Source organism: Electrona antarctica (genome assembly GCF_951216825.1).
Source record: "Electrona antarctica genome assembly, contig: scaffold_111, whole genome shotgun sequence".
NCBI lineage: Eukaryota > Metazoa > Chordata > Actinopteri > Myctophiformes > Myctophidae > Electrona > Electrona antarctica.
This window is the reverse complement of record NW_027637994.1, coordinates 325,001-349,690: the sequence shown is the minus strand read 5'-3', so window position 1 is coordinate 349,690 and position 24,690 is coordinate 325,001. Positions and strand designations below refer to the sequence as shown.

The 24,690-nt window shown below is 44.8% G+C and overlaps 1 protein-coding gene across 1 annotated transcript in view; it reads left to right on the top strand.

Moving 5' to 3' along the window:
- Positions 1 to 1,358: 1,358 nt before the first annotated feature.
- Positions 1,359 to 24,690, top strand: part of LOC306918483 (aquaporin-10-like) — a gene marked incomplete at both ends in the record, with an annotated part of 23,952 nt that continues 620 nt past the window's right edge. Inside the window, 5 exons of the mRNA XM_079531385.1 lie at positions 1,359 to 1,463; positions 4,258 to 4,384; positions 8,249 to 8,386; positions 18,763 to 18,881; positions 19,871 to 20,088. Coding sequence (XP_079387511.1) covers positions 1,359 to 1,463; positions 4,258 to 4,384; positions 8,249 to 8,386; positions 18,763 to 18,881; positions 19,871 to 20,088 — 707 coding nt within the window. The remainder of the gene's footprint in view (positions 1,464 to 4,257; positions 4,385 to 8,248; positions 8,387 to 18,762; positions 18,882 to 19,870; positions 20,089 to 24,690) is intronic.

Genomic DNA, 24,690 nt, shown 5'->3' with positions numbered 1-24,690 from the left:
CTGGTTAGACTGGCATAGTGTCAACCCCTTCCTTACCCCTGTGTGGGATCACTGGTTAGACTGGCATAGTGTCAACCCCTTCCTTACCCCTGTGTGGGATCACTGGTTAGACTGGCATAGTGTCAACCCCTTCCTTACCCCTGTGTGGGATCGCTGGTTAGACTGGCATAGTGTCAACCCCTTCCTTACCCCTGTGTGGGATCGCTGGTTAGACTGGCATAGTGTCAACCCCTTCCTTACCCCTGTGTTGGATCACTGGTTAGACTGGCATAGTGTCAACCCCTTCCTTACCCCTGTGTTGGATCACTGGTTAGACTGGCATAGTGTCGACCCCTTCCTTACCCCTGTGTGGGATCACTGGTTAGACTGGCATAGTGTCAACCCCTTCCTTACCCCTGTGTGGGATCGCTGGTTAGACTGGCATAGTGTCAACCCCTTACCCCTGTGTGGGATCACTGGTTAGACTGGCATAGTGTCAACCCCTTCCTTACCCCTGTGTGGGATCACTGGTTAGACTGGCATAGTGTCAACCCCTTCCTTACCCCTGTGTTGGATCGCTATCGATACCGATATGACCAAATAAGTGGCGATACGGATACCTTTCCATCTCTAGTATATACTAAATCAATGGGTGGAACAACAGCCTTCACACCCACTGGTCTCGTTTGAACACACACCGCCTTTATGAGGGTCAAAGTCCTGATTGATGAGCAGATATAGAGCCGTTATAAAGATGATGATAATAATCACTTATCAGCTCTACTTTACTGTACATCTCTCTGGACAGGTTCACACCAACTTCTGTTATTAACCCATTCAGGACGGGAACCCCTTTTGGTGTTTTTTAAGCATTATATGTTTATACTTTAGAGCTCGTATAGCGCGGCTGCAAGCTTCTTTTTTTTTTTATTGTGAAATTGTGACACGGAATCTTTGAATAGATATTCTTTCAGAGCGATTTGGGCGGGGGTCCATGGCACAATATATTTTCAGATGGGGGTCGGCGGCCCAATTACAGATAGTTTTTGGGGGGTCCTTGACATGAAAAAAGTCCTGAGCACCGCTGACATAGAAACACAAAGGTTTTCAGAAAACCTTTTAGGATTTAGAAGACTTTGTTTCTCTTCTTGGAATCAGACTCAGGTTTAAGTGGTTTAGAGAGCAGACTTTGACACAAACACAGGAACTGGACGGACGGACGGACGGACAAGACAGACAGACAGACAGACAGACAGACAGACAGACAGACAGACAGACATTCGTTTTGACATTCTGAATTAAGGGACAGTGTTTCAGCCCCTACATCCGTGGGTAAAGTGGATGGAAGCGCCCGGTGTCGTTCTTCTCTCCAGGACGTGATGAGGACCATCGTAGAGGCGCTGAGGGTCCGCAGCCCGCCGAGGGTCCGCAGCCCGCTGCTCAGAGAGAGCATGGCCGAGTTCCTGGGGACCTTCGTGCTGCTGGTGAGATACCAGCCCGGTGCTGGGGAGATACCAGCCCGGTGCTGGGGAGATATGTGCTATGTTTCTATGTCAGACCTACAAGCTTGTAGATCTGCTTTTTTTAAATGGCTAAAGCATAACATGCGATTATTTCGCGATAATATTGAAACAAGAGAAAAGGTGAGCCAGAGTTCAGAGTAAAAGCGTCCATGTTTCCCCGGCAACCCAGAGCTTTTATTTTGAAGGAATCCCAGCGCTGATTGTTTTAATAGATTAATTGATTTTTAATTATTGTCTCATATTGGCATCATGCTTAACATGGACGCACGCACGCACGCACGCACGCACGCACGCACGCACGCACGCACGCACGCACGCACGCACGCACACACACACACACACACACACACACACATGCATATGTTATTGTTATCTGCCTTCCATTATGGCTAATTTGAAAGTATTGCATACGTTTGAAAGTTAAGAGTGAAAAGTTTGAAAGTTAAAGTTAAAGGACAACTTTAGTTTTTTTCAAGGTTCATGTTTTAGGATGTTATTAGAGAAAGTAAAAGGTGAGTGTTCATTCTTTTTAATTTGCTGCTTTCTTTTGTTTTAGGGATTTTAGCTGTTTAGCTGGACATTCGAGCAAATGGGGCTAAATATGTATTGTTTTTTTTTACATTTTATAGCGAGTTCATTTTTTTAATTATTTACTATAGTCCTACTAGACCCCAAGAAATTACATCTGGACACAGGATCTGCTGAATGTGAAGGTAGCCTACTGGGGGGAAGCCACACTGTGTGTCATAGGTTCAATATGTCAGTTTGACACATTCAGAAGATTCAGTAGTTCAGTCCATCCGACGTGTCCACACGTCATAAGCAACCCAACCGACGGGTTGCAATGTCGTGTGTACACGTCCTAGGGTGTGTACACGTCCTAGAGTGTACACTCTGGTCTGTTCCGGTCCGGTCCGGTCTGTTCCGGTCCGGTGCGGTCCGGTCCGGTGCGGTGCGGTCCGGTGCGGTCCGGTCTGTTTACCCGCTGCAGAAAGAATCCCTCGTATCTGCTAATCTAAAGAGCTCTCCGTGGTTTTGACCAGATGGATATACTAAGCTCTTCATTTCTGACTTCAACAGGCCTCTCGTTGAAAATATGAACGGGGGATTATTTCGCGATAATATTGAAACGAGAGAAAGGTATAAGCATAAGCAAAATAGCAGATCTACAAGCTCATAGCTCAGAGCTCAGAGCTTTTAGGTCTATGCTATTTTTGAAAAATCGTAAAAATGCGGCACAAATCTTTGAATATATATTCTTTCAGAGCGAACGTTTTTTTTTTATTTTGACGTAGAAATGTTTGGAGCAGCCTGTGTAACAGTGTAGCGTACTGTGGAGCAGCCTGTGTAACAGTGTAGCGTACTGTGGAGCAGCCTGTGTAACAGTGTAGCGTACTGTGGAGCAGCCTGTGTAACAGTGTAGCGTACTGTGGAGCAGCCTAACGGTGTAGCGTACTGTGGAGCAGCCTGTGTAACAGTGTAGCGTACTGTGGAGCAGCCTGTGTAACAGTGTAGCGTACTGTGGAGCAGCCTGTGTAACAGTGTAGCGTACTGTGGAGCAGCCTGTGTAACAGTGTAGCGTACTGTGGAGCAGCCTAACGGTGTAGCGTACTGTGGAGCAGCCTGTGTAACAGTGTAGCGTACTGTGGAGCAGCCTGTGTAACAGTGTAGCGTACTGTGGAGCAGCCTGTGTAACAGTGTAGCGTACTGTGGAGCAGCCTGTGTAACGGTGTAGCGTACTGTGGAGCAGCCTGTGTAACAGTGTAGCGTACTGTGGAGCAGCCTGTGGAGCAGCCTGTGTAACAGTGTAGCGTCCTGTGGAGCAGCCTGTGTAACAGTGTAGCGTACTGTGGAGCAGCCTGTGGAGCAGCCTGTGGAGCAGCCTGTGTAACAGTGTAGCGTACTGTGGAGCAGCCTGTGTAACAGTGTAGCGTACTGTGGAGCAGCCTGTGGAGCAGCCTGTGTAACAGTGTAGCGTACTGTGGAGCAGCCTGTGGAGCAGCCTGTGTAACAGTGTAGCGTACTGGAGGTTTGGAGCAGCCTGTGTAGCGTACTGTGGAGCAGCCTGTGGAGCAGCCTGTGTAACAGCCTGTGTAGCGTACTGTGGAGCAGCCTGTGGAGCAGCCTGTGGAGCAGCCTGTGTAACAGTGTAGCGTACTGTGGAGCAGCCTGTGTAACAGTGTAGCGTACTGTGGAGCAGCCTGTGTAACAGTGTAGCGTACTGTGGAGCAGCCTGTGTAACAGTGTAGCGTACTGTGGAGCAGCCTGTGTAACAGTGTAGCGTACTGTGGAGCAGCCTGTGTAACAGTGTAGCGTACTGTGGAGCAGCCTGTGTAACAGTGTAGCGTACTGTGGAGCAGCCTGTGTAACAGTGTAGCGGTCTGTGGAGCAGCCTGTGTAACGGTGTAGCGTACTGTGGAGCAGCCTGTGGAGCAGCCTGTGGAGCAGCCTGTGTAACGGTGTAGCGTACTGTGGAGCAGCCTGTGTAACAGTGTAGCGGTCTGTGGAGCAGCCTGTGTAACGGTGTAGCGTACTGTGGAGCAGCCTGTGTAACAGTGTAGCGTACTGTGGAGCAGCCTGTGGAGCAGCCTGTGGAGCAGCCTGTGGAGCAGCCTGTGGAGCAGCCTGTGTAACGGTGTAGCGTACTGTGGAGCAGCCTGTGTAACAGTGTAGCGTACTGTGGAGCAGCCTGTGTAACAGTGTAGCGTACTGTGGAGCAGCCTGTGTAACAGTGTAGCGTACTCTGTGTCTGCAGCTCTTCGGCTGCGCGGCTGCAGCGCAGGTCAAGACCAGCAGGGACACCAAAGGACAGTTCCTGTCCACCAACGTGGCGTTCTCTGTGGGGGTGATGGCCGCCATGTACCTGACCAAGGGAGTCTCTGGTAACACACGCACGCACGCACGCACGCATGCACACACACACGCACACACACACGCACGCAGGCCTGCAGTAGGCTATGCACTGGACACATGTCTTCTAAATCTAGTCAACCAGGCCTGCAGTAGCAAACAAGTCACATGGAATCCGATTTAGATCAAGATTGGGTTGTTGCGTTCAGACTGAGACGGATCTCCTGATGTCAGATTTGAAAACCGAGTTGAAACCACCTCTGAATCCACGTGGCTCAAAGTCACATTGGAAAAATAAAACAAATCTGATTCCATGTGACCATGTCTGCATTTAGACTTCTTCTACATTCTCTAATTGTGTTGTAAATTAAGTAATGCAGATGTTTAACAATAATGCAACTGTTGAGAGCAGATAATTCTGGGGGTCCTTGGCATAAAATAGTTTCAGAACCACATGGGGTTTAACCCTGTGAGAACCACTGATATAGAAACATAGGGTTTAACCCTGTGAGAACCACTGATATAGAAACATAGGGTTTAACCCTGTGAGAACCACTGATATAGAAACATGAGGTTTAACCCTGTGAGAACCACTGATATAGAAACATAGGGTTTAACCCTGTGAGAACCACTGATATAGAAACATAGGGTTTAACCCTGTGAGAACCACTGATATAGAAACATAGGGTTTAACCCTGTGAGAACCACTGATATAGAAACATGAGGTTTAACCCTGTGAGAACCACTGATATAGAAACATAGGGTTTAACCCTGTGAGAACCACTGATATAGAAACATAGGGTTTAACCCTGTGAGAACCACTGATATAGAAACATAGGGTTTAACCCTGTGAGAACCACTGATATAGAAACATAGGGTTTAACCCTGTGAGAACCACTGATATAGAAACATAGGGTTTAACCCTGTGAGAACCACTGATATAGAAACATGAGGTTTTAACCCTGTGAGAACCACTGATATAGAAACATGAGGTTTAACCCTGTGAGAACCACTGACATAGAAACATGAGGTTTAACCCTGTGAGAACCACTGATATAGAAACATGAGGTTTAACCCTGTGAGAACCACTGATATAGGAACATGAGGTTTTAACCCTGTGAGAACCACTGATATAGAAACATGAGGTTTTAACCCTGTGAGAACCACTGATATAGAAACATAGGGTTTAACCCTGTGAGAACCACTGATATAGAAACATAGGGTTTAACCCTGTGAGAACCACTGACATAGAAACATGAGGGTTTAACCCTGTGAGAACCACTGACATAGAAACATGAGGTTTAACCCTGTGAGAACCACTGATATAGAAACATGAGGTTTAACCCTGTGAGAACCACTGATATAGGAACATGAGGTTTTAACCCTGTGAGAACCACTGTCCACTGATATAGAAACATGAGGTTTTAACCCTGTGAGAACCACTGATATAGAAACATAGGCCCTCATTTATCAATTGAGTGTAAAATCTGCCCCAAATTCGAGTGTAGGATTCGTAGTACACCCACGTCGGGTCGGCATTTACAAAGTTATCGCAGACAGCTGTTCCTTCCTAATTTCATTCCTAGCAGTGGTAAATGTGACGGCTGAAATCAATCTGGCACGCCCTATGAAATCAAGCCTCGCCCTCGTTTTTGCGACATGAACAACTGCAATACGACCTGGAAACCATGGTTACAGGAAGAAAAAAAGTTTCACTCGCTTGCCTAAGTTGCCTTGCTGCCCCTGCCCCCCTCCCATACACACACACAGACGCACGCACACACACGCAACGTGTTGTATCTTAAATAAATAAACCTGCATGAATTAAATAAAGCTGTAGGACTACCCTGTCTGTTTCTCCTCTCACTTCGCTTCCCTTGCTGCCCGCCTCACCCCCCGCACGCACGCACGCACATATCGCAATTTGCAAGCAACTGTCACTGTGTTGTTAGTTGTAGGCCTGTATTCAATTATTAAAGTCTTTATTCATTTAATATACAACAAGATATATTAGTGAACGAAAACCTGAACCTGTGAACCATGAATTATATAACAAATATGCGCGCACACACGCTGCTGTTTTGCAAGGTGCATCTCCTGTCCTGTCTGTCTCTCTATCACTGTGGTCCGTCCGTGACACCGTGACCAATTGACCATGCAGTTTGCACGTTCAGTCTATTTAAATTGCCTCGCTGTCAACTGTCAATTATATGAATATTGCAGCCAAAACCGTAGCCTTATGTGGCACTGGACAGTGGTGGTGGTGGTGGTAGGCTGCAGGCTGGCTTAGCCTATACTATCTCCGATGCGTTCCCACTTGCGCTGGCACGGCACATTTGGCATTCGAGCGACGCGTCGGGTTTATTAAACGAGGAGGAGATTGCACATACTGTAACTCCAGAAAGACATCAGCCTGCTGTAGATTAGGCTACAGTAGGCTACCCATGTTGGGACTCTCCGCAGCTGCAGCACTGCACTATACTCTCCAACGTCCCGTCATGGAAATATTTCAGCAGACAGCCCAAATCCTCGCATGTATGCGCTCATCATGCAAAACACTGTTTAAATGGCTTACGCATCTAACTTGCAACATTGTTTTTAAATGCGCGATTTTAATTGCTTGCTTGTAAAGTTGGAAATCTCCTACTAATTTCATATGACACAAAGACACATCGTTGATGTATTCCTTTACTTTTTTTTACTTTTTTACATTTAGCCCATATACATACCTATACAGTTTTATATAAACATTTTAGGAGTGAATACATATGTTTCGATGCCTGTGACAGCCTCTCAGCTGGTCAAACAATGCTGCTCCGCTGTTCTACGACAGAAAAACAGGTGAGGACAAAGCGTACGACAGCTCCCGACCAGACGTGGTTTTTGTCTTGGCTCAAGTTCAAATTCAAACGTTGGCGCAAATCGTAAATGCCGAAAATTGCGGTAATTTCGGCGTACACCCATATTTTGGCGTACGCACGGTTGATAAATGAGGGCCATAGGGTTTAACCCTGTGAGAACCACTGACATAGAAACATAGGGTTTAACCCTGTGAGAACCACTGACATAGAAACATGAGGGTTTAACCCTGTGAAAACCACTGACATAGAAACATGAGGTTTTAACCCTGTGAGAACCACTGACATAGAAACATAGGGTTTAACCCTGTGAGAACCACTGACATAGAAACATGAGGGTTTAACCCTGTGAGAACCACTGATATAGAAACATAGGGTTTAACCCTGTGAGAACCACTGACATAGAAACATGAGGGTTTAACCCTGTGAGAACCACTGATATAGAAACATAGGGGTTTAACCCTGTGAGAACCACTGATATAGAAACATGAGGTTTTAACCCTGTGAGAACCACTGACATAGAAACATGAGGGTTTAACCCTGTGAGAACCACTGATATAGAAACATAGGGGTTTAACCCTGTGAGAACCACTGATATAGAAACATGAGGGTTTAACCCTGTGAGAACCACTGATATAGAAACATAGGGGTTTAACCCTGTGAGAACCACTGATATAGAAACATGAGGGTTTAACCCTGTGAGAACCACTGATATAGAAACATAGGGGTTTAACCCTGTGAGAACCACTGATATAGAAACATGAGGTTTAACCCTGTGAGAACCACTGATATAGAAACATAGGATTTAACCCTGTGAGAACCACTGACATAGAAACATAGGGTTTAACCCGGTGAGAACCACTGACATAGAAACATAGGGTTTAACCCTGTGAGAACCACTGACATAGAAACATAGGGTTTAACCCTGTGAGAACCACTGATACAGAAACATGAGGGTTTTTCAGAAAACTGTCAGGATTTAGAAGAGTTCTTGTAGAATGGTCCTCAGGTCTCAATGGGTTAATCTCCCGTCACCAGGTGCTCATCTTAACCCCGCGGTGACCCTGAGTTTCTGCTGTCTGGGTCGGGTCCCGTGGAGCCGAATGCTGCCCTACAGCCTGGCCCAGATCCTGGGGGCCTACACGGCCTCGGGCCTGGTCTACCTGATCTACTATGGTGAGTTCTATATGGCCTGGTCTACCTGATCTACTATGGTTAGTTCTATACGGCCTGGTCTACCTGATCTACTATGGTTAGTTATATACGGCCTGGTCTACCTGATCTACTATGGTTAGTTCTATACGGCCTGGTCTACCTGATCTACTATGGTTAGTTCTATACGGCCTGGTCTACCTGATCTACTATGGTTAGTTCTATACGGCCTGGTCTACCTGATCTACTATGGTTAGTTCTATACGGCCTGGTCTACCTGATCTACTATGGTGAGTTCTATACGGCCTGGTCTACCTGATCTACTATGGTTAGTTCTATACGGCCTGGTCTACCTGATCTACTATGGTTAGTTCTATACGGCCTGGTCTACCTGATCTACTATGGTTAGTTCTATACGGCCTGGTCTACCTGATCTACTATGGTTAGTTCTATACGGCCTGGTCTACCTGATCTACTATGGTGAGTTCTATACGGCCTGGTCTACCTGATCTACTATGGTGAGTTCTATACGGCCTGGTCTACCTGATCTACTATGGTGAGTTCTATACGGCCTGGTCTACCTGATCTACTATGGTGAGTTCTATAGTTCTATACAGCCTGGTCCAGATCCTGGGGGCCTACACGGCCTCTGGGCCTGGTCTACCTGATCTATTATGGTGAGTTCTATAGTTCTATACGGCCTGGTCCAGATCCTGGGGGCCTACACGGCCTCTGGGCTAGGGCTGGGCGATATGACGATATATATCGTATAGACGATAGAAAATGTCTATCGTGAAAAATGTTCTCTATCGTTTATATCGTTGTGTCGCAAAACAAGCGTTACGGCTGTATTTTAAGTCACAGCGCCCAGCCACGCTGTGCTGTTATTTAATAACAAACATGAAGGGAGATGACGGCTGACGAGATTCAGAGCGGAGTAACACTAAAGTAACTGGCCATTCACTGTTATAAATGCAGGTTTCATGTTGGGTCAAATTGATAAACTGCGTGAGCCACGCATGTTTTACACAGTTGCACAATTGAGCTTGTCCGTCGGGTGCAAACTTCTTCTACGTCTTTCCTCTTACCTGTCTTGTTTTATTGTTCCAAATAAATGATTCCATTTGAAAAGTCCTTAATTCAGCAACAGCTTCCAACAACAACAACAACACAAGACGCTAACTTAAGTTGTGATCATCATCACAAAAAAAAAGGAAAAGAAAAACATCCACTCCCATACGCACAGCTGGGCATGGAGAGTTAACGACGCGGTCGCGTTGTCTCTCACTCTATCGCCTGTAGTCAATTAAACATCGTTAAGCTTCCCAACGTCTTTAACAAACTACACTACAACTACAACAGAACCTATACAGAGCTTAAAATGAACTGAAACAACTGTGGCAGTGAGTGACATGAGGTATTTCTTTTTTCCTTAAGACAATTGAATGCAGACACAGGCCTGTACTTCTGTGTCTGAATGGGAAAGTCTTATTTCTTTATTTTTGCTTTTTAATTGTCATAATAATAATAATAACTAGAAAGGTCGCAATTTTAAAAAATTGCAAAGTGTGGTTGCCGCAGTGGCTTACATATGCCCCTCCCACTGATATTGCCAGCCAATTACAATGTTGCGTCACCCCTGCGATCATGCGTAAGTAATTCGGATGGGATTTATCCCCCCCAAAAAATATTTTTCTGCAAGAAACGGTTACATTTTTCGCATTTGCGGCGCCCCCTATGGATGAAAATGGAATCGCTTTTGGCTTTTGGTTGATTAAACCACCCGCGACATCTGATTCAAATTTGGGATGGATTGGACATTCCGTTCGTGACTTTAGGCATTTTTTGTAAAATAGGCCCCTCCCACTAACTTCGGACGACGATTAAGGCCGAACGATACGGACAAAAAAAATTCAAAAAATCTGAAAAAAATTGAAACGCGGTCCGATAGGTCCAGAGATCATGTGTACCGATTTCTGTGAGATTCGGACAAAATCTGTAGAAATAGAAAATAAAGGTGTGTTTTGAAGAAAAATCTAAATGGCGGAAAATCTATCCTGACGCAAATGGGCGTGGCCTATATGGGATGCGTCATGGCCCAAGGAATACAGGGAGAAAGGAATTTTGAATTTACGACCTACGGTTCAAGAGTTATAAGCCAAAACGTAAAGTGGGCTGTTATAGCGCCACCATGAGGCCGACCGATATAATTATAAGTGAATTAATTTTAGTAAGTATTACGAATTATCCCTCCAAGTTTTGTAATTATAGTCCTTACGGTCTCCGAGGAAAAAATACTTGAACGTGATTTTTCGCATTTTCCCATTCATGTCAATGGGGACATTTAATGCACGAATAAATTAATATCAATTAAACTATACAACATTTCTCTTAGAAACGAGCAAGCACACCATTCCCGATTTTTCCGGTCAATTTGAGATATGGCTCAAGTGCGTACAGTCAAAACTGTAGGAGGAGTAGTACTACAAAGTTTAGGGTTACTCAAGCGAAATAATAAAAAAAGTGTTACAATTACAATAGTCTGGTTGCCCTTTAGGGCAACCACACTAATAACTATTATTATTATTTTATTTTGTATTCTTTTTGTACTTGCTTTAGGCCTGTCTGTGCATGGGCAGGGCATCAGTATTATATTCATATAATTAGACTGGATATTGTGATTTTACATATTGTAATTGGCATAAGTTTGATATTGGCATAAGTGTTCTTTTCCTGTTTTTTTTTAGTGGTGCAACCACTATGACAGCTATGTGTGTCCCTGTATCCGAGCACGGAAATAGCATAATTATTGTCACCACCAAGTGTCACTTGGTACGGTACAGTACAGTACGGTACAGTACAGTACAGTACAGTACAGTACAGTACAGTACAGTACAGTACAGTACAGTACAGTACAGTACAGTACAGTACAGTACAGTACAGTACAGTACAGTGGATCTTTGTTGGTTGTAAAGTGTCTTGAGACAACTTGTTGTGATTTGACACTTTAATAAAATTGAATTGAAAAATTGAATTGAGTACAGTAGAGTAAAGTACTCGGCCTGAACAAAAATCTATTTTTTAGATAAAAAAATCGGTATCGTAAAAAATATGCTATATCGTGAGTATATCGTTATCGTGATAAAAAAAATTCTATATCTATGAGATTTTGTCATATCGCCCAGCCCTACTCTGGGCTGATCTACTACGTTGTAGTAACTGGTGTACTGACCATGGTATTACTGTGTTAAAACTACTAGTAACTGGTGTACTGACCATGGTATTACTGTGTAACGAAGACTCTGACTAGGACGTTGGGCTATATGATATATGACATGTTTAGTATGACAATCCCTATATTTGGGCCCGAGCCGACCTAGTGCTGATATCGATAGATATGGTAGAACCATATATGGATAGAACCATATATGGATAGATCTAACTGGCTTAGTCATCGTGACAAGCCTGGTCGGAGAATATATAGAGGGTCGGCTTCAGGGAGAAGGCAGAAGTCGAAGCATCCTGGTTTAAGTTCTAACCGGACACCACTGCGGGGGTCCTAAGCTAAGTAATCAGCAATACAGCCTTGAGCTATTTTATATGGTCCTTCGAGCCGGATTAGGGCTTACCGCAGTAACGGGATGCTGAAGTCTTCCAGACACATACGAACCAAGGTATCTGGCTTTACAACCCATATACCTTGAATAGCTTATATGACTCAGTGGCAAGATTCTAACCAGATGGTAACCCAGTTGCTGCCAGAGCCTGAACACTCTGGCAGTCCTGGCTGCTCCGCAGGTGAGCAGCAGTATCTCGAAGTTGTGAGATCCACTCTGTTGCCGCCAGAGCATGAACGCTCTGGCGGTCCTGGCTGCTCCTTAGGTGAGCAGCAGCGTCTCGAAGCTGTGAGATCCACTCTGTTGCCGCCAGAGCATGAACGCTCTGGCGGTCCTGGCTGCTCCTTAGGTGAGCAGCAGCGTCTCGAAGCTGTGAGACCCACCCAGTTGTCGCCGTCAGAGCATGAACGCTCTGTCGGTCCTGGCTGCTCCATAGGTGAGCAGCAGCGTCTCGAAGCTGTGAGACCCACCCGGTTACCAGAATCTGGATGCCAGAATCTCGCCCTTAGAGTCAGAGAGCACTGGTGATGTGCAGGAAAGAGAGAGCACTGGTGATGTGCAGGTAAGAGAGAGCACTGGTGATGTGCAGAGCACTGGTGATGTGCAGGAGAGAGAGCACTGGTGATGTGCAGGAGAGAGAGCACTGGTGATGTGCAGAGCACTGGTGATGTGCAGGAGAGAGAGAGAGAGCACTGGACATGATCACCTCCCTGAAAGTGGCCGGGGTTGAAGTGATGGCGTCGTGTTGTAGACGCCAGGGTCGAAGTGGTGGCGTGGTGTTGTAGACGCCAGGGTCGAAGTGGTGGCGTGGTCTTGTAGACGCCAGGGTTGAAGTGATGGCGTCGTGTTGTAGACGCCAGGGTCGAAGTGATGGCGTGGTGTTGTAGACGCCAGGGTTGAAGTGATGGCGTCGTGTTGTAGACGCCAGGGTTGAAGTGATGGCGTCGTGTCGTAGACGCCAGGGTTGAAGTGATGGCGTGGTGTTGTAGAAGCATGGGTCCGAAGCTGTGGACCACCTTTGATACGGTCAAGAGGGCGTTACTTCAAACTGGAACTGCACGGATTGGCTGACTCTGACCCATTGACAGGGAACGCCCTTAATGGGTGGCATGTGATTTGATCTTGAGGTTTTTTATGACCCACCGTAACATCAAAGAAAGAAAGCGGGACGCCTGGACGCCCTCAATGGGGTGGTCTGAATGGCTGACGCTTGATGGTCAAGCCTCCGTATGCTTGTATTGGGGTGGCCTGAGGGGTCTACTGTTCAAGCCTTCTAGATATGGTACAGATTTCCATGGGAAATCTGGGGGTGGCAGAGTGTAACGAAGGCTTTCACCTAGAGCTTTAGATGTCATTAGGGCCAAAAGGCTCTGGTAGATATCATGAGAGCATTGTCTGGACAGCATGATGATGCAAGGGCATCGGAGCTATATCAACCCTCCCATAGATGTTGGAGCAGTCGGAGGACAGCAGAGGCTTCGTTCACCGATAGGATATCGAGATGAAAGTGCAAGCTGACAGACCAGAAGAGAGTGTAACGAAGGCTTTCACCTAGAGCTTTAGATGTCATTAGGGCCAAAAGGCTCTGGTGGATATCATGAGAGCATTGTCTGGACAGCATGATGATGCAAGGGCATCGGAGCTATATCAACCCTCCCATAGATGTTGGAGCAGTCGGAGGACGGCAGAGGCTTCGTTCACCGATAGGATATCGAGATGAAAGTGCAAGCTGACAGACCAGAAGTCCAGGTTCATAGGGACCGAAGTAGTCCAGCAAGGAGGCTGGACGGTCACTCTCGCAGAAATGACCATGAGCATAACCGGAGTAGTACGGTAGTAGCACCCAATTCTGCCGATCGTACACCAAGTAACCAGCAAGATGGCATTACTGTAATAGCGGCACACACCATCTTGGGGTATGCGGCAGGTTCAAACGACGAGATTTGATATGACAGATGAAGCTGTGTTATCAGCAATGGACGTCGTCATCAGGCAAGAAACTGTAAACTACAGACTAGGAGTGAACTGTGGTGGAAGGCACCCTCTGGCTTTTCACAGTATTAATAGGAGCCGGTTGAACCGGAGAGCAGATGAATATTTGCGGAACCCTAGGACACCTAAGATCGAGACGGGACAGGATTTACAAGAGGAATTACCGCAGCCAGCAATCTTGACTATAGCAGGAGAGTCCTTGCATGTGGGCTATCCACCGCCTAAAGGGAGAAATGTCATGTTAAAGGTGTGCAAAGTTCTAATTTGCAATTGTGGCAAAGTAATGGAAGTATATGCAGTTCTGGATGATGGTTCGGGGCGAACCATTTTGTTACACACAGTTGCCAAGCAGGTCGGATTGAGGGGTCAACCTGAAGAGTTGCGTATCAGAATCATGAGAGATCTTCAAGTTTTGCACGGGGTGGCTGTATCTTCCGAGGTATCTCCTGCCGTACAGCCAAACCAAGTCAATAATATTGAGGGAGCATTGATCGCCAAATAGCTTGGATTGTGAGCATACACAGATCGTCAGCAGACTAATGGAGCGAGATTAACATCTTTGAGAGCCTCCCTTGCTGGATAACTACCAGGCCTGGCCTGTTAGAACCTAGCCGAAAGAAAGGACAATTGTCTGAGTCTTCTGGATGCGGTATAGATTTCAACGTGAAATCTGGGGTGGCTGTAACGAAGACTCTGACTAGGACGTTGGGCTATATGATATATGACATGTTTAGTATGACAATCCCTATATTTGGGCCCGAGCCGACCTAGTGCTGATATCGATAGATATGGTAGAACCATATATGGATAGAACCATATATGGATAGATCTAACTGGCTTAGTCATCGTGACAAGCCTGGTCGGAGAATATATACAGGGTCGGCTTCAGGGAGAAGGCAGAAGTCGAAGCATCCTGGTTTAAGTTCTAACCGGACACCACTGCGGGGGTCCTAACCTAAGTAATCAGCAATAGAGCCTTGAGCTATTTTATAACTGTGTTAAAACTACTAGTAACTGGTGTACTGACCATGGTATTACTGTGTTAAAACTACTAGTAACTGGTGTACTGACCATGGTATTACTGTGTTAAAACTACTAGTAACTGGTGTACTGACCATGGTATTACTGTGTTAAAACTACTAGTAACTGGTGTACTGACCATGGTATTACTGTGTTAAAACTACTAGTAACTGGTGTACTGACCATGGTATTACTGTGTTAAAACTACTAGTAACTGGTGTACTGACCATGGTAGTACTGTGTTAAAACTACTAGTAACTGGTGTACTGACCATGGTATTACTGTGTTAAAACTACTAGTAACTGGTGTACTGACCATGGTAGTACTGTGTTAAAACTACTAGTAACTGGTGTACTGACCGTGGTAGTACTGTGTTAAAACTACTAGTAACTGGTGTACTGACCGTGGTATTACTGTGTTAAAACTAGTAGTAACTGGTGTACTGACCGTGGTATTACTGTGTTAAAACTAGTAGTAACTGGTGTACTGACCGTGGCATTACTGTGTTAAAACTACTAGTAACTGGTGTACTGACCATGGTATTACTGTGTTAAAACTACTAGTAACTGGTGTACTGACCATGGTATTACTGTGTTAAAACTACTAGTAACTGGTGTACTGACCATGGTATTACTGTGTTAAAACTACTAGTAACTGGTGTACTGACCATGGTAGTACTGTGTTAAAACTACTAGTAACTGGTGTACTGACCATGGTATTACTGTGTTAAAACTACTAGTAACTGGTGTACTGACCATGGTATTACTGTGTTAAAACTACTAGTAACTGGTGTACTGACCGTGGTATTACTGTGTTAAAACTACTAGTAACTGGTGTACTGACCATGGTAGTACTGTGTTAAAACTACTAGTAACTGGTGTACTGACCATGGTATTACTGTGTTAAAACTACTAGTAACTGGTGTACTGACCATGGTATTACTGTGTTAAAACTACTAGTAACTGGTGTACTGACCATGGTATTACTGTGTTAAAACTACTAGTAACTGGTGTACTGACCATGGTATTACTGTGTTAAAACTACTAGTAACTGGTGTACTGACCATGGTATTACTGTGTTAAAACTACTAGTAACTGGTGTACTGACCATGGTAGTACTGTGTTAAAACTACTAGTAACTGGTGTACTGACCGTGGTATTACTGTGTTAAAACTACTAGTAACTGGTGTACTGACCATGGTATTACTGTGTTAAAACTACTAGTAACTGGTGTACTGACCGTGGTAGTACTGTGTTAAAACTACTAGTAACTGGTGTACTGACCATGGTATTACTGTGTTAAAATGACTAGTAACTGGTGTACTGACCATGGTATTACTGTGTTAAAACTACTAGTAACTGGTGTACTGACCATGGTATTACTGTGTTAAAACTACTAGTAACTGGTGTACTGACCATGGTATTACTGTGTTAAAACTACTAGTAACTGGTGTACTGACCATGGTATTACTGTGTTAAAACTACTAGTAACTGGTGTACTGACCGTGGTAGTACTGTGTTAAAACTACTAGTAACTGGTGTACTGACCATGGTATTACTGTGTTAAAACTACTAGTAACTGGTGTACTGACCATGGTATTACTGTGTTAAAACTACTAGTAACTGGTGTACTGACCATGGTATTACTGTGTTAAAACTACTAGTAACTGGTGTACTGACCATGGTATTACTGTGTTAAAACTACTAGTAACTGGTGTACTGACCATGGTATTACTGTGTTAAAACTACTAGTAACTGGTGTACTGACCATGGTATTACTGTGTTAAAACTACTAGTAACTGGTGTACTGACCGTGGTAGTACTGTGTTAAAACTACTAATAACTGGTGTACTGACCATGGTATTACTGTGTTAAAACTACTAGTAACTGGTGTACTGACCATGGCATTACTGTGTTAAAACTACTAGTAACTGGTGTACTGACCATGGTAGTACTGTGTTAAAACTACTAATAACTGGTGTACTGACCATGGTATTACTGTGTTAAAACTACTAGTAACTGGTGTACTGACCATGGTATTACTGTGTTAAAACTACTAGTAACTGGTGTACTGACCATGGTAGTACTGTGTTAAAACTACTAATAACTGGTGTACTGACCATGGTATTACTGTGTTAAAACTACTAGTAACTGGTGTACTGACCATGGTATTACTGTGTTAAAACTACTAATAACTGGTGTACTGACCATGGTATTACTGTGTTAAAACTACTAGTAACTGGTGTACTGACCATGGCATTACTGTGTTAAAACTACTAGTAACTGGTGTACTGACCATGGTAGTACTGTGTTAAAACTACTAATAACTGGTGTACTGACCATGGTATTACTGTGTTAAAACTACTAGTAACTGGTGTACTGACCATGGTATTACTGTGTTAAAACTACTAGTAACTGGTGTACTGACCATGGTATTACTGTGTTAAAACTACTAGTAACTGGTGTACTGACCATGGTATTACTGTGTTAAAACTACTAGTAACTGGTGTACTGACCATGGTATTACTGTGTTAAAACTACTAGTAACTGGTGTACTGACCATGGCATTACTGTGTTAAAACTACTAGTAACTGGTGTACTGACCATGGTAGTACTGTGTTAAAACTACTAATAACTGGTGTACTGACCATGGTAGTACTGTGTTAAAACTACTAGTAACTGGTGTACTGACCATGGTATTACTGTGTTAAAACTACTAGTAACTGGTGTACTGACCATGGTATTACTGTGTTAAAACTACTAGTAACTGGTGTACTGACCATGGTATTACTGTGTTAAAACTACTAGTAACTGGTGTACTGACCATGGTATTACTGTGTTAAAACTACTAGTAACTGGTGTACTGACCATGGTATTACTGTGTTAAAACTACTAATAACTGGTGTACTGACCATGGTATTACTGTGTTAAAACTACTAGTAACAGGTGTACTGACCGTGGTAGTACTGTGTTAAAACTACTAATAACTGGTGTACTGACCATGGTAGTACTGTGTTAAAACTACTAGTAACTGGTGTACTGACCATGGTATTACTGTGTTAAAACTACTAGTAACTGGTGTACTGACCATGGCATTACTGTGTTAAAACTACTAGTAACTGGTGTACTGACCATGGTATTACTGTGTTAAAACTACTAGTAACTGGTGTACTGACCGTGGTATTACTGTGTTAAAACTACTAGTAACTGGTGTACTGACCATGACATTACTGTGCTTAACTGACCAGCCAACTGGCCTGACCTGAACCCCACAGAGAATCTATAGGTTGTATTGTCAAGAGGAAGGTGTGAGACATAAGACTGAACAATACAAATTAATTTACGGCTGTTATCAAAGCAAATAGCAGATATAGATGCCATCATGGACTACAGTGGGGGGGTGCTGACAGCGTGTGTGTGTGCGTGCTATAGATACCATCATGGACTACAGTGGGGGGGTGCTGACAGCGTGTGTGTGTGCGTGCTATAGATACCATCATGGACTACAGTGGGGGGGTGCTGACAGCGTGTGTGTGTGTGTGTGTGTGTGTGCGTGCGCGTGTGCGTGCTATAGATGCCATCATGGACTACAGTGGGGGGGTGCTGACAGCGTGTGTGTGTGTGTGTGTGTGTGTGTGTGTGTGTGTGTGTGTGTGTGTGTGTGTGTGTGTGTGTGTGTGTGTGTGTGTGTGTGTGTGTGTGTGTGTGTGTGTGTGTGTGTGTGTGTGTGTGTGTGTGTGTGTGTGTGTGCGTGTGTGTGTGCGTGCTATAGATGCCATCATGGACTACAGTGGCGGGGTGCTGACAGCGTACGGTCCAAACGAGACGGCCTCCATATTCGCCACATATCCCTCGCAGTACCTCTCTCTGGCCACTAGTGTTCTGGACCAGGTGAGTAGCTGTCTCACTCTCTGGACCAGGTGAGTGTACCTGTCTCACTCTCTGGACCAGGTCAGTACCTGTCTCACTCTCTGGACCAGGTCAGTACCTGTCTCACTCTCTGGACCAGGCCAGTACCTATTTCACACTCTGGACCAGGTGAGTACCTGTCTCACTCTCTGGACCAGGTGAGTATACCTGTCTCACTCTCTGGACCAGGTCAGTACATTTCTCACTCTCTGGACCAGGTCAGTACCTGTCTCACTCTCTGGACCAGGTCAGTATACCTGTCTCACTCTCTGGACCAGGTCAGTACCTGTCTCACTCTCTGGACCAGGTCAGTACCTGTCTCACTCTCTGGACCAGGTGAGTATACCTGTCTCACTCTCTGGACCAGGTCAGTACCTGTCTCCCTCTCTGGACCAGGTCAGTACCTGTCTCACTCTCTGGACCAAGTCAGTACCTGTCTCACTCTCTGGACCAGGTGAGTATACCTGTCTCACTCTCTGGAACAGGTCAGTACCTGTCTCACTCTCTGGACAGTTACAGGGGGTCCGGGGACCCCCAGGGGTCCTCGAGGGAGTTCCAGGGGGTCCGGGGACCCCCAGGGGTCCTCGAGAGAGTTCCAGGGGGTCCGGGGACCCCCAGGGGTCCTCGAGGGAGTTCCAGGGGGTCCCCAGGGACCCTAATGGGTCCATTTGGTTACATGTGTACACTGTCAGAGTGGAACTAACTTAGAATATAAATTGGGGTCCCATCAGAGATATAAATGCCATTAAATGGGGGTCCGTAGACTAATGCATGTCAAACTGGGGGTCCTTGAAATTATACGGTTTGAGAATCACTGCTAGAGCCGTAAAAACTCTTCTCTTTTGGGGGTCCCTGACATATCTCTTCAAACGGGGGTCCGCGGGTAATTTGTGTCAATTTGGGGGTCCTTGACATTAATTAACCAGTGCATTCATTGATCAATGTATTAATTAATCCATCCCATCCCATAGGTGGTGGGTACGGGCATGTTAATGCTGTGCATCCTATGCCTGGGGGAGGAGAGGAACAGCCCCGCCCCCGAAGGCTTGATTCCACCAATCGTAGCCGTGATCGTGCTCGGCATCTCCGTGTCCATGTCGGCCAACTGTGGAGCAGCGATTAACCCCGCCCGGGACCTCGGGCCACGCCTCTTCACGCTGACCGCAGGCTGGGGGACGGAGGTCTTCACGTACGTACCTGTCTGTCTCTGTATCGTTATATTGTCGGAGAGGTGTCTCTGTATCGTTATATTGTCAGGGAGGTGTCTCTGTATCGTTATATTGTCGGAGAGGTGTCTCTGTATCGTTATATTGTCAGGGAGGTGTCTCTGTATCGTTATATTGTCAGGGAGGTGTCTCTGTATCGTTATATTGTCAGGGAGGTGTCTCTGTATCGTTATATTGTCAGGGAGGTGTCTCTGTATCGTTATATTGTCAGGGAGGTGTCTCTGTATCGTTATATTGTCAGGGAGGTGTCTCTGTATCGTTATATTGTCAGGGAGGTGTCTCTGTATCGTTATATTGTCAGGGAGGTGTCTCTGTATCGTTATATTGTCAGGGAGGTGTCTCTGTATCGTTATATTGTCGGGGAGGTGTATCTGTATCGTTATATTGTCAGGGAGGTGTCTCTGTATCGTTATATTGTCAGGGAGGTGTCTCTGTATCGTTATATTGTCGGGGAGGTGTCTCTGTATCGTTATATTGTCGGGGAGGTGTCTCTGTATCGTTATATTGTCGGGGAGGTGTCTCTGTATCGTTATATTGTCAGGGAGGTGTCTCTGTATCGTTATATTGTCGGGGAGGTGTCTCTGTATCGTTTTATTGTCAGGGAGGTGTCTCTGTATCGTTATATTGTCAGGGAGGTGTCTCTGTATCGTTATATTGTCGGGGAGGTGTCTCTGTATCGTTATATTGTCGGGGAGGTGTCTCTGTATCGTTTACAACAGTCAGTCACTCATATATGATACAGTCTGTTTCTAGTGAAAATGTAACTAATTCAGCAGCAGTAACAATAGCGTTTTCTCTCAGTCAGTTGATTCTTCATATCCATATGAGTGAAGCGGCCTGAATGACATGTAAACATCTAACCCTAACCCTGAATGACATTTTCTTATATGATAGGCCGTGCTGCGAGGTCCCGTTCCCGCGTCTTTGGCACTACGATTTCAATGCATATTTCCATAGACAATACCCTTAGCACAATGAACATATACATAGAAAATGTAGCCAAAAGCCTATGTTTCATACATAAAAAATGTCACAACCTACTGTGTAATGAAAGGTAGAAAAGAAAAGCAGCCCACCTTGGCCCAAAATGGCTGAAAATCTATCAAAATGTTACCACGCCCCCTAAATTGGAATAATGAAGAAAATGGACAAGACTAAAAATAAATGCACTAAAGGTCAGAATTATTACAACATATGGTATGAAACATTTATACAAGTACCACAAAGTGTCACAGCATCTGACATTTGCCCCTCCCCCCCCCCCCCAGCTCAAGTGCAGTTAGTCAGTCTATTTGCCAGCCCATAGAGTCCCATTGTGAACCCAGACATGTTGAGTACACCAAAGTTTTATATTACAAATGTTGAGTATGTATGGGTCCCCAGCATGTAGAAACCGCCGGATGCTAACTTGCATATGTTGAGCAATTTTCATAATTAGTATAATTAGCTTTAATGACCATAATCACCTACTGTATATGGACAAGATTTCAGCAATAGTCACGGGCCTTATGGATTTTTCCGCGCCAATCAATATTAAAAGGACTACATTTGGCCCAGATGTAGTCCAGGGCATGCTCTAATGATTTAGCTAGGGAACCCGAGCCAGTTACCTTCGGGGTCGCCATGGCGGCCAAATCCAATATATCTACGTTACGCTGTAACATTTGAACCAGATGAGCTACAAATGCAGTGTCGATTTTGTGTTTTTTAATCATTAGAAACCCATTGGAATGTTCCATTTTATGATTAAATCTATCTAGAACATTTCGGGTTTGCCATTATGGCGTACAGCTTCCTCGCTGTATGCTCCACGACGGAGCCCGCCTTCCTCACCAGCCATTTGCAGCATCCTGTTGCACACACTAAAAGATCTGAGCCTTCTTGAGAAGAACAGAAGATCAGAGTAGTCAGACCAGTCCAACGACCTGTTCAGGTGCACTCCTAGAAACTTGTAGTTGTCTACATTCTCCACTAGCTTACGTTGCTGGGAACCGGAGGTACACTCTTGGTCGTGCCATAGTCCACCACCATCTTCTTGGTCTTGCTAGCATTGAGCCAGAGGCTATTTGCCTTGCTCCAGTGCACAACCTCCGTAACCATGCGTGCTCAACAGTGTTGTTACCTGAAATGCAGGTGACAACTGACATGTCTTGTAGTTGAAGTGGAAGTCAGATGTTTATAGGGTGAACAGGAAAGGTGACAGCACTGTGCCCTGGGGAGCGCCCGTGATGTTCACCAGCACCTCTGAACAGACAACCCTGCCGTCTCACATACTGCGGTCTGCCCAAGAGATAGTCTGAGATCCATGCCACCAAACCATGGTCCACCCCCATCAACGCAAGCTTCTGTAAGCAGTTGTGACTGGATAGTTCTGAAGACACTGGAGAAGTCAAAAAGCATGATTCTAACTGCGTTGCCCATGGTGCCAAGGTGTGTGAATGCCCTGTTTAGCATGTAGATGATGACATCATCAAACCCAATGTCCACCTGGTATGCAAACTGAAGGGGGCCGACGTAGTCACTCACCATCGATCACAATGCAGCAAGATTTCCACAGTTCCCTCCCTGTCATCAGGGAGGGGCATATCGTTTGGATCAGCAGTTCTGGACAAACTGATCTACATATATGCCTATACTATATTATTGCGACCACAGGTCGCATTTACTATGAAATTGCGCATTTTCCGTCAGTCAGTCAGTCAGTGTATCACTCAAAATCCCCATACACGGGGAAAGCCCCCATATATGGTGCCCAGGTCTTGTGAGTGACATCACGTGACATCATATTGGCCAGCAACTCTACAACTGACCCCAACCCTTAGATCTCCATATGGATATGTCAGAACCTGTTCTGACATTCCATATGTTGATCCTTCCCCATCCATCCTTCCACTTCGATGTCTCCCTTTTGACTGATACCTGTCCGTGTAAACTCTAGATGGGCCTTCCCCAAAGTTATTAATGCAGCCCGTTAGGGTGAGGTTGCGTCTCGCCCTCAGACTTACTGGTACTATACTATACTATGCTATAGCCTATGCCTATGCTATACTATATGCTATACTATACTATACTGATATGCCAATATCTATGTATGGGTGTACATACTGTAGGTAGTTTGAATCAGCGGTTCTGGACAACCGGATCTCCATATATGACTACACTAACACTAACACTAACACTACACTACACTACACTACAGTGGCAGCGGTGGCCGAACGGTTTGCGGAGCGGTCTTGATACCGGAAGGTCGCCAGTTCGTATCCCCGGACCGGCACGTTACAATTACCACCGCTGAAGTGCCCTTGAGCAAGGCATTGAACCACTACCATGAAATGTGCTATGAGCAGGGCCTTGCTGTAAACAAGTATCTGATGCTTAGTCCAGTTACTCTGGGTAAATATAGTAACTTTGCTTTGCTTTGCTAACACTACACTACACTACACTGATACGCCCATAGTGCATGTAAGTAGTTCTGGACAACCGCCTATCCAATCAACTCGACACCGGACATATAAATGTCCCTGTGCTGGGGTCAGCAGCAACGTCCATGCCGAGTGTGAAGTTAGTTGGTCATACTCCTATTCATACTCTATCAATAGGAATGTACTGAACTCCATTACTTTCATTTTGTATTGTTTTAAATACATTAAATGTGTAACATACAAAGGTTGCTTTTTTTAGGCTGTTCCTAAAGGTGTTCTGGGTGAAAATGTTGAATACGTTTTTTGGGTATAGTGGCCATAATAAAGCATACATATATATTAGAGTTTTCTGGATAGATGTACTCATAAATCGGAGCATTTCAATGTGTTCTAATGCTTTTTAAGTTTGTCAAAAATGTCAAAAGTTCACTCGTTTTCACTTAGTGCCATCTTGTAAATATGCAAATTAAGGTTCTAGACACACTCAATCATAATTATAAGCATTCCAATGTGTTTGTAATGGTCAAAAAACATGACATAGACACAATGTTTGCATTTGTATGTCATCTGGTTCAAATATTACAGCCAAAACCATTTTAGTAGCAGCCATGGATTTGGCCGCTATGGCGACCCCAAAGGTTGCCAGCTTGGGCGCCCTAGCTAAATCCAGATTCTGTGACACTTTGTGATACTTGAATAAATGTTTCATACCATATGTTGTAATAATTCTGACCTTTAGTGCATTTATTTTTAGTCTTGTCCATTTTTTTTGCATTATTCCAATGTAGGGGACATGGTAACATTTTGATAGATTTTCAGCCATTTTGGGCCAAGGTGGGCTGATTTTCTTTCCTACCTTTCATTACACAGTAGGTTGTGACATTTTTATGTATGAAACATAAGCTTTTGGCTACATTTTCTATGTGTATGTTTCATTGTGCTGGGTGCCATCACTTAAGTTGACGAGTTTTCTTTAATACATTTGCTACATTTCATGATCTAGATTCACATATGAGTAAACTAAGGCACCAATACTTGTTTCAGATGTTAGGTATATGTATGTATGGCATTTGAGAAAGATCTGGTGTTGCCAAAATAAATGTAACACATTTTACAAGCAAATACAGCAGCACAAGATTTTCG